Source organism: Myripristis murdjan, chromosome 20 (assembly GCF_902150065.1).
Source record: "Myripristis murdjan chromosome 20, fMyrMur1.1, whole genome shotgun sequence".
Classification (NCBI taxonomy): Eukaryota; Metazoa; Chordata; class Actinopteri; order Holocentriformes; family Holocentridae; genus Myripristis; species Myripristis murdjan.
The window spans coordinates 25,471,400-25,486,560 of NC_043999.1; the positions used below are offsets into that span (position 1 = coordinate 25,471,400).

At 40.7% G+C, this 15,161-nt stretch overlaps 1 protein-coding gene across 1 annotated transcript in view; it reads left to right on the top strand.

The window, feature by feature from the left end:
• The window catches only part of LOC115378886 (collagen alpha-1(XXI) chain-like), a 57,461-nt gene that overhangs the window by 21,377 nt on the left and 20,923 nt on the right, over positions 1–15,161 (top strand). Inside the window, exons 18-20 of the mRNA XM_030079428.1 lie at positions 778–826; positions 3,036–3,040; positions 12,920–12,973. Coding sequence (XP_029935288.1) covers positions 778–826; positions 3,036–3,040; positions 12,920–12,973 — 108 coding nt within the window. The remainder of the gene's footprint in view (positions 1–777; positions 827–3,035; positions 3,041–12,919; positions 12,974–15,161) is intronic.

Sequence of the window (15,161 nt, forward strand, 5' to 3'; positions counted from 1 at the left end):
AAAACAAAAATGTTGGTGGGAAATAAGTTCTAAATTTATAAGTAGTCTAGTCTAAAAGTGCTAACTGGTGTGAGAAAAAGGCGACTAATTGTCTCATCCATTGTCTCATTTGTTTTGTTTGCTTCAGTTACATCAAACTATCACAATTAACTTGACAATGATAGCTTACATTTACTCTGGGTTAGCAGTGCTTGGTCACATGTTCAGCTTGAATGAGCTGTGAGAGAATCCATTCAGTCTCATCTGACAATTCTTTAACTGATTGTAGTGAAAGAAAATTTAATTTCCTGGAGAAAATGTAATGTTTGTCTTGAAAGCAGTCACTACTATAAACATGTTACTACTACTGCTGCTTCTACTGCCAATACTACTACTACTACTAACACCAATGCAACTGCTGCTACCACAGCTAATAATAATAAAGACATAGTGGGAAGAACATGAGAGTTTACTAGCTTTCAGGGATCGCTCTAAAAATAGTGACGGCTTTGACTCAGGACTTCTGTACAACAGCTTGACAGCAGCTTTAATGGGTGGAGACAGGGCTTTCGGGCTGTGCTCTGTGTGTGTGTGTGTGTGTGTGTGTGTGTGTGTGGTTTGTGTTCAGTCTCTGCTGTCTTAACAGTGCAGTGTTTGAAGTTTAAAGTGAGGGTGAAGGCAGATAATTACTATAATAGTGTTTGATTTGGCAGCTGCTGAGGGGAAAGGATCTGCCGCTGCCTCTTGTTCCTGTTCTGCTCCATTTTGCCTCTCAAGGGGTGTTTGTTTTCTACATAGGGGCAGCCAGGACTACCAGGCACCGATGGACCACCGGGACCAAAGGTCAGTCAGGACTCTTGGTAATGGGTGATGGAATGGGAGAGAATAAAAATCGATGACATGAAACAAAGACCATCAGTTGGACTCATACACTATAGAGCCCATGTATGGAGGGAAGAAATAGGATGACATGCATTTCAAAGTATTACCTTATGACATGCTAGTGTTTACAATATATAAACTGTGCACAGGAGTTGCATATGAAATGATAGACTTAAAAGGTGCATGTGAAATTTCTAGAGCCCTTTCATGTGTCATGGTTTAGGACAGCACCAAGAGTTGAAATGCAAATACTTTAGTCTCTAATGTCCTCCTGGTCTGCATATTGACACTCCAAGTAATAATATTACCTTATAGCACCTTTCATGACCATTCAGTGATGTCTTCAAAATTCATCAGGACACCCTACGGTTCGGGTTTTTACACAGTTACACAAAGTGTATAGAAATGCAGCCTACAAAAGACCCAGTCTCTCACTTGAAGTGTCTTACAATGAAAAGGAAATCTGCAACAACAGGCTTGACAAGCTTTCCAGAGAAGTACCCCAATCTAAAGTTGGACTGAAAGTCTAAAAACACTTTCCACTTCTGTCACTTAATTAAATTAACACCACCGCCAGACCACTTACCAAATATGAATGATCTTAGCTTGTGGAAACATGAAAAGAATAACCGTCTAATTGAAGGAACATGCGCACACACACACACAAACAGCCACAAACACACCAACTACAAGTGTGTGAATCTATTTCCACTCTTCTAGCAACGTTTGTGAGGGTTATACCAATTTGACTTCCAGCCATCCTTTACAGCAATTTGGCACTCTTCCTGTTATTATAATGAAATTGCTTTGACGAGGACTCTGGAGCTGTGTAACACCAAATGGAGCTTGGCAGACAGTGAGGCGACCACAGTGCACAGTCAGTGTGTGTCTGTGTCTGTTTGTATATATACAGTATGTGTGTGTGTTGAGTTGCCACAGTCAGACACATGTTACATTGAGACATGAAAACAAACTGTGGGGTAGAGGGGCAGTTCACACAATATGTGAGGTCCAGAAAACAATGCAAACATTCTGAGAGAACATTGTGCAAGCAAGCAGCACCCTTCATCACCAACTGCAAACTCAGAATACTTGAGCTGTACGGGCATTTTCACACCTCCTCTGTTTAGTCTGATGGAATCAAACTCTGGTGCGTTAATGCTCCTGGTGTGGGTTCATTTTGGCAGGTGTGAAAGCAGCAATCGTGCCCGGGTTGGAGGCCGAGACCATGTTGAAGAGGCCGTCTTGCTTAACCTTAAAACATAACTATAGTTTGTATAGGCTGCTGTACAACAACCGTATGGGGCTGTTTTTTGCTGGAGGACAGTGACACTGTGGTGCCTCTGACGTTTACTGCAAGTGTTTACTGCATCTTCACATCACGCTCTGTTAGGAATAGGTGTTGTAATTGGAGTGGCCTCTCCTCTGACCTGAGATTCTGAGGTGGAAGACTGTCTCACTGGTGACCATGATTCATTTTGCAGGAATGACTGCAGCCGTTCTGCATGGGCAAACTCTTTAGAACACGTCTCACAGGATCTTACATGCACTGCGCTGATTTGGAGGAGCTGGTGTTGCAAAGTGTTAGTGGACGGGATGCATTCTTGTTTTGTGTAGCCCTAATTACTGTGTAGTGAAAGTCAAGGGAAGTTATCATTATTTTCATTATTATTGTTATCAATATCCTTCCCTTGCCTGATGCAAACAACATGATTATTCATGTTGTCAGAAAATTTGGCAAGGATGGGAATGGTAAATCAAACGCTCCACCCCAAGCACTGTGTTTAGGAGGTAAGGCTGCACCCCGTGACATCACAGTCACAACAACTCACAAGTTGAATTGCCTGTTTGGCTTGCAGTTCGTATTTTTTTGGAATTAAACTGAACGTCATCAACCATCATGACTTATTTGTCTGTCAAGTTCCTAGGGGGATTTTTGCCAAGAAATGGCTGCCTGCCAAAAACCCACAGCACTCAATATTAGTAAAGGTTGACATTTTGGAAAGGCAGTGGCATAGGCTACTCTCCAGGACAGATTAAAAGCCCACAGGCCTGTGGGCACAAACACACTGGAACCTGGGATAAGCAATTTATAAGTAGCCTCACTGTTGATTGTGTTGACTTAGTAGATGTGTTTCTTGCTGGAAAATACAATCATAGAGATTGTATGTGAGTTCAAGTTGGGTGCAATGGATTTTTGGCAGGCAGCTGCCTTCCTCTGTTCCCAGTCCTGTGTCCTGGCAATGAGTCTTTTAGTGGTATGGAGTAGCAGACCGTACTGGCCTGTTTTTACCTCTGTGTGTAGATAAAATAAGATTTGATGAGATTTACATATGCATGACCACAAAAGGCGTAAAGAGGTTTCAGTTTTCAGTATACATTGCATCTAGTGCTCTCTTCCCTGCACAAACATAGCCTGAGTCTGGGCCTGACTCCGTTTATCCTCTTGGCTTCATCTGTTTGAGATGAGCTGACTTTACTGATTTTTTTAAAACTGGTTTCCTTTGTAACACCCGCCATCACAACGCCTTGCAGAAGCTGTGTAGTCTGTTTTCATGTTTATACTCTGTGTAAGCAAGTTCTTAGTGTACCTGACAGAGAAGGTTCACCCACTTTGAAAAAGATTGTATTATTTCACTTCCCCTCCAGCTGTTATGTTGGAGAGTAAGTAAGCAAGTAGGCAGTTATTACTAATAATGCTACCTGGGCTGAAGTCCAGTGGTAGTCCTTAATGGCATAAGGCCAACTGTGTGTTCAGACCAATGTAAAGTTTTTCACACGGCACTGGGTGATGCGAATGATGTGAATTTACACATTGTGAAAAATGTGAAAATGTGTTATTCATGTATTTGTGTAAGTTTATACCACTGCTCTCCTACACAGCTATGCAGGTTAAGACAAATATTTTTTTTAGTCAAAATGGGTCAACAATCCCTGTCTGTTTCTGATAGAAGAGGACTGTGTGCTACATCAAGTGCTCATCACTGTAGTGACTGTTGAAGTTTTCCAATGGTAGCTATTGCATATTTCTGCACTTGATAACTTGAAAGGCACTTTGTACTATATAAGCATGTCATAGCCTATAATTGCATTCATTTCTATGGATTGATTGTATTCAAATTCAACACCCACCCACCCACCCACACACACACATACACACACACACACACACACACACACACACACACACAAATTGCATGTTATATCTGATAGATTGAGGGATGAACGTGAAACTTTAACCAATTCTTGGAACAAACCAGTGTTGCGTCTCTCAGATGTTGCAAGACCAAACAAACAAACAGCATTTCTCCCGGAAAACAGTTTCAGGGAACATTAGACTTCCTAATGATTAACAGGAATCAGCCTCCCTCTGAGATAACATGGCAGTGTGTGCTGTTATATTCCTAGAGAGAGGGAAAATAAACACTCCATGAGGGAACAGTTTTATGCCAAAATGAAGCATGATGGCTAAAAGGACAGAATTGGAGTCATGTGTAGTGTCTTGCCACCTTTCCCAGACCTGGGCATCTTTTATTTGCTACAGCACAGTGTGACTATAAATGCAGTGGGTGTGATCGCTGCAGGAAAGGTGTATTTGGCTGGGTTTATGTGGCAAAGCCCTTTGGCTGCTATGTTAAATGAAACATTTAGTTCTGTTTGCGGAGGCACTGAGAGCTCACATGTTATAGTCATGTTCCTGCATGTTTTTGTGGAGTTAACACAGGGGCGGCCACCAGCTTGACCTCAAAAAGGAGGACAGCTCTGCGGGGCAGGCAGAGTGGTAACCAGAGCTACAGCTGCAGCTAGTGTGTGTGTGTATGTGTGTGTGTATATACCACAGACTGTAAAAAATACCACACATACCAATTTGTGCTGCTGCACATGTACACACACAAAGCTCAAAAGAGATGCGAGGTAATGTTTAAAGGAATCAAAGAAGGGCAATAGCTAAAAATATGGGAATCTACTATGAAATAAATATTTCTTTCTGGCAGTGAAGACTGGGGCCCCTTATTAAAGTTACTTATTAAAATGTGGGAGAAAAACCGATACAGAGCAGCTGCGTCTTGATTGCTGCAAGCACGTTCTGCATGCCACCAGAAGCTCCTCTAACCATCTATGGCAGAGCCTGGCAGGTTGCTTGGAAAAGAGCCTGCAAGCTCTGAAATCACCTGGCACAATGTACTGGACATTTTGAGAATAAGTCCAAAAAGGGCAATATGTCCAAGTCACTTATGATAAGGGGACATAGCAACTATGTAGTACAGCTCAGTAATCAACATTATATCATGAAGTATGGAACCTTCTGTAGGCTGGCAACTGGCTGTCTTTACATCACTGAATGTAAAGATGTATGTTTGACGATACATTGGCGTCAGTAGTGCACAAAAACACAATATAGATAATATGATCAGAAATACTTTTTTTTGACTGAAAATATCACAACAGCTGGACCAATAGATGTCCAGAGGAGTTTGTGATATTTATTTGAAAAATGAAGGGAACCAAGATAAATTACAAATGAAGCAAACATTCTGAAATATTATGAGTGGCATTTAACGCAAAATAGATCTGTGGAATATGTAAGTGGAATGTGTAGAGTGTGTTTAGATTTTTAAGTATTTTGCTTGTTGTCCTGATTGTAACAAATGAATAAATAATGAATGACTCTATGTTCAGTGTGGTCATGAGGAAGAGGAAGAAGAAGAAGATGGTGATGTCACACAAAAATATCAGCCTTTCTACAGCTATGAGGGATTTGTTTTCAGAGAAATCGGCTCTCATGATTAATAATTTCGTAATTCAATTAGTGAATTTTGGTCATGGGTAATGTTGATGACAGACAGACAGACCCTCACATTCTAGGGATAAGATTGGCAGATTGTTCAAACTTACACATTCATATTATAATCCATGTTTAAGAGTGATGCTGTAAAAAGAGAAGCTTCTCTAGGCACATAGGGCTTTGAATCAGTGCAAATTGTTTATTGATGGATGCAACAGAAAAAGAAGCCTCCCTCTCTTTCCCACATCCGCTACTCACTCAGTTATTCAACACTCCTTCCCCTAATCCTTTAATCCCTCTCCCCTCTGCCGTCTTCCTCTTCATTTTCTCCAATGCTGATCTATATCAGAAAACGAGAGAAAATTCTGCTTATTCACAGTACTCTGTACTCTACAGAGCATTATGAGCTGGTTGCTTGGGTGTTCTGTAGGTGCTTTGGTGCACTACAGTAGGTGGTGTCTTGGGTGTTTTTCTGTTCCATCCATCCATCTTTTGCCACTAATCCGGTACCAGGTCGTGGTAGTAGCAGGCTGAGGAGGTCAGCCCAGATGGTCGTTTCCAGGGCCATATCCACCAGCTCCTCCTGGGGGAGCTTGGGACCTAGTGTTCCCAGGCCAGCCGGGGCACATAGTACCCCCAGCATGTTCTGGGTCTGCTTCATCGTCTCGGCTGCTAAAGTCCAATCTTGCATGCAGTTGATACACCAAGCAACAAGCATTAGCTAACGTTAGCTTGCTTGCTAACATTTACGAACCTTAACCATATCCTTTGCCTAACTGTAACCAAGTGGTTTTGATGGCTAACTTTAGCTCACTGACAAACATTGGCTTGTTAGCCAATTATGTTAACAAGCTAACAATTAGCTAATGAGCTATTTGTCTGTAGACTGATGTAACTGTGTTGGTGTTCACAGACTTGAAACACAAACATTATTGAGGTGATATATATTTATTTTTATTTATTTTCTAATAAAAACTCAAACACATAATTTTTAATATTATATTTAAAGGAATAGGCTACTTCAACAAAAATGAAAATTTAATCATTATCTACTCACCCTTGTGTCAGCTGAGGCAACAGTTCTGACTCACATGTATGTGTTTCTTTATGTTATGTCTTAGCTTCCTCTAAGCCAGGGATTGTCAACCGGTGGTCCGCGGCCCTCTGGTGGTCCGTGGCGGTATTGCAGGTGGTCCGTGAAATTGTAAATGGAAAATAATAATAATAATTTAAAAAATGATTTATTATTTAGACTTAATTTATTTTCCATTTACAATTCATTTTTGTGAATAATTTACCCATCCAAATTATGTCAGATGGAGTTGGTCAAGATTCTCCCAAGCCGTTTCACAAAGCAGGTTTAGTGAAAACTCTGAGTCTGTTAACCCTGAAATGAGGGAAACTCTGAGTTTCTCTCTGTGTCCGCCCTCTTTCAGCCACACACGGTATTTAACGTCCTCATTCATTCAGTCAGCAGGCGAGTTTTGGCGTGGCATATTAGTTCTGCCGTCTGTTATTTAAAAAAAAAGAAAAAAAAAAAAAAGTAGGCCTTTATTAGAAGTCCATTAGTAGTTAGGTGGTGACTTTTTTCACGAACATGGCATGTCCTTTCGACAACGGTCCCGTGGATGAAGGTGCAGTGTTACTGCGCAGAGAATTAAATATTCGTCGGGAGATGGTTATAAGACTGCACATAGATGTTTATGCTGAGGTCTTACCTGTTTGGACAATGTTTTTATATTTCATCTTAAGCTGCTGCCAAGTGCGCTTCTCCCCCGCGGGATTGCACCTAAATGAAATAATTTAATAGGCAACCATTCAAGCAGTTTTCCCCTGTAATATTATTGTGATTGCAACGGACTACATTTAAACTTACGCATTGACCCGAGCAGCAATGTTCTCCCACGCCGTCTCCCTCTCCTTTGCCGCTGCAGCGGTGTTGCACTTTCTTTAAAAAACATGTTCAAACTCTCTGTATGAATGCATTAAGATTTCCAATTCAACAGGGGTGAAAAATGCAGCCCGACGCTTCCCCGTTGCTATGATGACTTGTCAAATCGGGGTAAGACTCAGAGTTTGTTGAACCTGCTTCGTGAAACGGACCCCAGAAGCAAAAAAAAAAAAAAAAAAAAAAAAAAAAACGGAAAAAATTGGGCTGTTTCTTTGCATGACTTCGAGCCGAGCCTTGCCTAACGTCACGTAGGCTAACTGTTCAGCACAAGCCCTCTTGGCTTCCCACATACTATTGTTGTTCATTATTAATTGACTGTTTTTCTTTTTATCACAAGGTGCAAATAAATTGACACTGATGCAAATAAATAGCCTTCTTTACATATATAGGCCTATATACGCTTTTATTTTAAGCATGGTGCAACATAAAACAAACATCCCCCAAAGCAGTGGTCCCCAAGTTGCTTCTTGGTTATAATGGTGGTCCCTGGGACAAAACCAGTTGAAAACCCCTGCTCTAAGCAGAGCTGAGGTGCCTGGGACGTTTGAGCACATAATCTTCAAAGACAGGAAAAGTCAAAACAAAGAGTAGAGCATATCAGTAAATATGAATTATCAAGTAACAAAAATGCTTTCAATCCTATAGCTCCATAAATAAGCCAGCACATGAGCAGCCCCAGTTTCCATTTACAAAGCAAAAAGATGTCCATGTGTGGCTTAACATCTTGCTATTTTTAACCTCCATGCTTGTAATTTAGCTGCAAGGCTGGGGACTCTGGAACTTCACATGCAGGTTATATACAAGTTCTCCCCCTGCAGGCTGTTGGGCCCCTGTTGCATGAGCTATACTCCTGTGCGCTGGGATGGCGCATGTCCAGTAGGACCTGTACATGTCTACTGAGGGTCAGTAACAAATAAATCTTTTTACTGTATAAGGGACAAGGTTACTGCTGAGGCCTTAGTTCAATAAAGGAGGGGTGTGCATTCTGTTATCCTGCCTGACTGTGACACTTTGAAAGACATTCAGTGATTTCACATAGAATGATGCTGATTATTCTGTTTCTTCTGTTATTCCTTAGCGACCTCTATTGGTGAACAGTAGGAATTGAAACAATACAGCTCATCATCATCAGTCTCAGGTACAGGTCTGACTTTGCTTCAGGTGAAACAATTGATAATGCCAGAAATTAAAGTGTCCCTTTAAATGGGCTGAAGATGGTCAAACCTGTTCCTGTAATATATAAATATCTATAAATATCACTTTATCACATTAACCAACTTATTTAGTTACTTAGTCTATTTAACAAGAACTGTCAACACACTGGGAAATTACAACAACCCCACAATCCCAAAAACATTTCTATTAAAATCAAGATTTTTTTTTTTTTCAAAGTAAACCAAGATCTCAAAACTGCATTGTCAGACACAGATAGTTCTCTCTGTATGGTTTTAAATGTCATTGAAGTTCACACACACACACACACACACACACACACACACACACACACACACACACACACACACACACACACAAAATATTATTATTGTGTGTATGCACTAAAAAAAAAAAAAAAAAATGTATTTATTTATTTAGTTATTTATTTATTTAATTCATACAAATCTTATGGCATTTCCCCCTGAAATAAATCAAGTGAGTTTGCTCAGTATTCAAATATTAATAATATTGTGCCCTCACAATACAGTAAATCATTTTCTCTTCATTTTTCTCTTGAGAGATCTTCTGGTGTGTGCTGAGCAGTGCAGCTGGTAGCCAGCTAGGAGCCTGTTAACTACAGTCACTGCTTTGCTCTGATACAATCACAATGTGCAATAGATATAGGAGCTAAATCCTGAGAACAGGCAAAGCCCAAAGACTGTTTATCACCAAGAAATTCAAATGTGACTCTTACTGATTTGACTTTTATCATCACTTGGAGTTTGGCGAAGGGTGCGTGGTAACTTCACACCCTGTGTGTGTGTAAACACCACAGATGTGGACTGCACACTTCCGTAACTCTGCAACACAGCTTGATTGGTTCTATATTATAAAATGACCTTGCCAGACACAAGCTGTATTTTGTGTCCTTGTATTCTTCTGTGAACCGCCTCCGTTTTTTTTATTGACTCCTCTGTCAGAGCTCCACACAGATCTGAAACTTTAAGCAGCAAGTTTTAAGCACACCAGTCTGAACATGTAGCCCAGTATGTGGCAGCGTGAAGCAGCAGGTCACTCGTCCTACATGAAAGGCTGATGTCAGTTCAGCCCGGCCACTCTACACTTTGTCTATTTTCTCTCAGTTATAATATCCAGGGATGTGTGTCATCTTGTCCTTTATTGGGCTGTGGTGGGCGTCTTGGCTGTGTAATTACGAGTTCTGCTGCTCGTACGGTTTTATGTGCACAGTGTGGCGGGACACATCAAAATAAAAACAGACGCCGTGGAGAGCTAATTCACTTGTTTCCTCACCACCAACAAGCAGAGCTCTACACTTCAAATATATGTTGGTGGGACCCGGTGGCCTCTGTGTCTGCAGAGAACTTGGTGGGGAAGACAAAGGGAAGCGTTTTATTATATAGGATGTCATAGTTGATGCCTGGCAGTGTGCTGGGAAAAGGCTGGAGTCAAAACCATCTGAGTTGACTTCAGGTCAAGTTCAGAACCAGTTACTGACAAGTTTGAGGCAAGACCATGTCCAAAGGGATCAGGCTTATCAGAATCAGAATCAGAAATACTTTGTTGATCCCTGAGGGTAAATCAGGTGTGGGAGTTTTGTGATACACTGAGTATTGTGATTCAATGTACTGTGAGATATCATGACTATTATAATTATAGTTGTTAAAAAAGTTTTTTTTAAAATGACAGTTGTACAAAATAAGAAGTAAGAATTGAATCACTTCACCCCATTTTTTCTTTGTTTTTTGCTTAAGTTGTTCTCTTTTTGTTTGCGGTTAAATCCACATCATTCACATTTTTGAATTACGTGGTAATTCCTGAGGTTTGAAACTGCTCTCATTCCTGGGCACAGATTTGACTTGAATCTGTGTGGCCTGATTGTCCTGATTGACAAATTTTCCAATGACGCCTTCTATTCAAAGAAGTAAACAAACATGACTGCGGTCAAGAGTTGTGATATCACTGATAGTAAAGTTGACTTTGGCAGTTTGTTCTGTTTTGGAGAAATGGTACAGAGAACAGTTAGGTCTAGAATTCAGTCTAAAAGTTGCTGTTGTTGCAGTGATGCCTGATAAAGTAATCACTGAGCCTACTATGATCGGTTTAACACCAACCAATTATCTTGGCCCATATATGGGAGACCCACTGGCTTCAGTAAATCATCTCCGATAGAGACATGACCAGACCCCATGGAATTACAGCAGGATTCATGGGGCCTGGGAACGCAGCTGCAGTTAAATTCAAAGTGCACTCGAAAGCTGACGGTGCATCTCTGATTGGTAATCCTGAATCCTGCCAGGACTCTTGCACTCAACTCAAAGCAGAAGATCAGAGATTTATAAATTTTGTTCCGCTGAAGTTCATTTTTTTTAAATGCTTGCCACACAAAGAATTTTGGAGGCAAGGCACTTCTTTTGTATGAGTAACAAAATAAAGAAAAATGTATTCATGTGACAGATTAAGTATCTATTCTTCATGTTATTGCACTGATACTGCGTCATGATAGAATATTTTTGACATGATGCTGATCGATTTTGTCCCCCCACGGTAGTCGAGACCATTTCACAATCCAGACCAGAGTCAGACTAATACCAAAGCTGGCCATAAGAAATATACATGTCTTTCCAAATGTAAAAATAATGAATAAACAAAAGTGGACCATGAGGGGAGAAACACGAATTGGGAGCTTTTTAGGAGACTCAAAAACATCACAAAAGTGTATGAGTCCAGACTTGAGACCTACAGCTCTGTGCTGAACTGTGGAGGTGAATGTTCAGCACTAGATATGATAGCATGGTGGCATATTTCAAAAGCCTGCATATATGGCTTATTGAAGAGAAACCCATTGCTGTATTGTTTTAAATTGTAGCCTGGAGAGTCTAGTGCATACCGCCCTTCACTTAAGAGTTGTTTTGAGTACATGGTGCTGTACACTGGTGGCCAGGCAGTCTAGAGACCAGCCATGTCTAAATACATGTTGTACTGTGAGCCAAGCTTTTAAATCTAAACAGCCAGTTGTACTGAGCCACATTCCATATTTGAATGTAATACAATGTCCCAAGCTACAAAAGTCCTCTTTGTGAGGTCAGGCGATTCTTTGAAATGTATTTTACAGTTTATACTGGATTTTGGGAATGGCTCATTTACAAAAGTGACAAGACAAGTGTTCCCAGATCCCTGGACGAAACTTAATGAGGCCGGTGGCTGGAAAACTAGACAGTTACAGTATTAGCTGGGCGGCCTCAGACCAGCGGAACAACACTGACAGCAGTACTAATGGATCATTAAATATATCTACAACACAAGCAAAGACAAGCACTATTTTAAGTTGAGCTCTCTTTTCTTTTTCAAGATTTCATTGAGGACTACAGGGTTCATACTTGCCAGTGATTTTCTGGAGGAGGATTTTTAGTTTTTCACTACCGGGATGAGTCAAGGAATCTGATGAATCATTTCAGAAAATCTGGGAATATCATGGAGTTTTGAGGGGAATATTCCATACAGGAAAAGTCAGGGAAGTTAATCTCTCTGAGGAAATCAGGGACCAATTTCAAATATAGTTTCAATATCAAAACCTTGTACTGTAAGATTTTGGTTGTTTGGTTTTGATAATGGATGTAGCAACCTTGCCCCTACTAAATGAGTGTTGGCTTGTTACCTAGGTACATAAGAGATGTTTAATTTCCTCAAAAAAATGGGTACCGGGACTTGTTGTTGCTCTTATATTGGCATAATCCACTTTGCTGGCATTTGTTTATTTGCTAAAAGTGTTATTTTGGGAAGTATTTTGCTGTGCTAAGTTCAATATTGCTTTAAACTGCTTCCCCTTCCTTATGGGAAGGAGGGGGTGTCTTTATTTGCTGCTCTCCTAGTACAGAGGTACCACAACATGATACAACATTTTTCAAGATAGATACAGTATATTCAGAAGGGAATGTGGGCTTATAACTTTTCTATTTTAACAGTTTTACACTGAAAATAGAAGCCATAAACATGCAACAAGATCATGGTTAGTACTGATTGTCAAATTGATGACATCGAGATATTTTCCAGACATGTCTTCAAGACCCATCAGGAAGGCCACCCCTGTACTGCCTGCAGTTTTAAAAACTATTTGTAATGTAATGACCTGTTTGTTGTCTCCTTAGGGGGAGAAGGGAGATGCTGGCCTGACTGGTGCTGATGGAGCTCAGGGCGTCCCGGTGAGTTTACACTGATGACATGCTCATCCCTTTCATATTATACCAGACTGTTAGAGCACTGCAAGAACATTTTACTCTTTTATGTGAAATCTATCAGCTACAAAAACTATGCCCTGTAATAAAAAAATGTGGTAATTACATTGTCAAACAGATATTAACATGTTGAATATGCCTTGTTATTTTGCAGCAATGCTAGTGGCACCAGTTGTGAATGATGCAAAATTAGTGTATTAATTCAGGTTGTTAGCCTGTAATCCATTAAATGCTCAGTATTACAGCTGCCGACGAGTGTGAGGACAGCTCACGAAACATGTTTCCTGTTAACTCAGCACTCTGTGGCTATAATCTGCAGCTAGTTTTTAAATGGCTCTATAAAGATTTGAGGGAAAGAACAATGAGGAAATAAACATGCACCCTCGGATTTATTGCTGCTTTAAAACACTGCCGCTGGGCTCAGTAAAATCACCACACATTCACAAACACACTCACACACATGTACGCATGCTCACAGATAAATACAATAAAGACACTACACATTAAAGATGCCTGAGACAATAGTTACCGCAGACATGGACAAAATTTTAAACTTCAAAGTAAGCAAAGTCCAAAAAGACCCCCTGCTCAGAACAGCAGGATGTCAGCCAGATATTTACCAAGAGCAAAACCTGTCCCCAGTAGTGGTGTGTCTGTTCAGAGCTAGAGGTTCTCCATCTGGTTCTTAGAAACAACCATGGAGGAGATGCTGCTGGTCCCGCTGGGAAAAGCAACATGAAGGCCTTAAACCTTGGGGACATACTCACTCCCTGTGCTGAATATGAGCCTGGTCATTGTGGTGTAGCTGAGTCTGAACAAACTGGCTGGTTGCTCCAATTAATGACGTTTTCAACCAACAAACAACTGGGTCCACACTGGTTCACAAGCATAATTTTGAACTGTTCTGAGCATTCTGACAAAAATTAAATTGCATTGGAAAGCTGGCTCCCAGCTGGAACCAAAAAATCATAGGATCTGAAATGGGAACCGTGATGACAACGAGAGTGGCTGTGTCTTATTCTACAGGGGAAAACGGAGATAGTGGTCTGCTGAGGAAACAAAACTATTGCTTTCAATTTGGCCATCTCTTGAACTTCAGAAAAAGATGAAAAAGACTTTGAAAAAAGTAAATTGGATGTTGAAGTTGTGGAAGAGTTGGCGAAAGCTAGGTTTGTTTGAACCCAGGACCCAATTATGAAGATGGAGTACAGACTCAAAGAAGACCTTGTGAAAAGTGGAGCTGGACGGGGTGTTATGAACTTCTGGACAGCGTGCTGGGTTCTAGATGAGCAAACTAACAGACTGGGGCTGAATTCAGCCTCAGCAATGCTGGAATCAGCGGTCAGCGACCTGGCCACATCTCTGTCACAATCGTTCCACTCTAAACTGCTGCACATATGGGCTGATTCACTAGTTAGAACCTCGGTTCCAGGAATCCTGAATGGAACTGGTTCAAGGACCAGAGCTGTTTTGGTCAAAAAGAAGTATTAGTTTCTCAGTCCCCTGGGAGGTGAACACTTGTTTTGCCATTCCCAAGCAGACAGCTTTTCAAGCACTTGTACTGGAACTGTGTGATAGTAGATCTTACATGCTCTCATAGACATTGTGTACTTATACAGTCACTAACTGCCATGTGTTGAGAACAGCAAATTTAAAAACTTTAATTAATGAACTATACGTTGAATCACTGCTGTGTTATATCAGTCAGTAATTATTTCCAATCATTACTTTATTATTATTCATTTTATTATGACTTAAACAATCATGCTAAAAGGCCAGCCTCAGTCCCAACATGACCTCTTCCATACTGTTTGATTTGTTGTAAATGTTGACAGTTACGGTATGCAGCCTGTTAACATGGCTCTGCATTGCTAAAAATCTCAGTCTGGAGAATTCATCATTGTCGTACCCCCGTAACCACATACACACACTTTATAGACTTAATAACACTGCATACACACATATGCATGGCTGTGTTTTGCTAATCTGTGGGAGAGATTATCACAATCTCACTGCCTTTATATTGAAAGTAACACACGCCTTGCGTGCTGAGCAGCTCCCCACCACACCCCAAAGCCAAACCCTTTCTTCATAATCAAGATGATGTTTGCATGCAACTCTAGAAAACCCCTTCCACAAAACAAAGAATACAGGT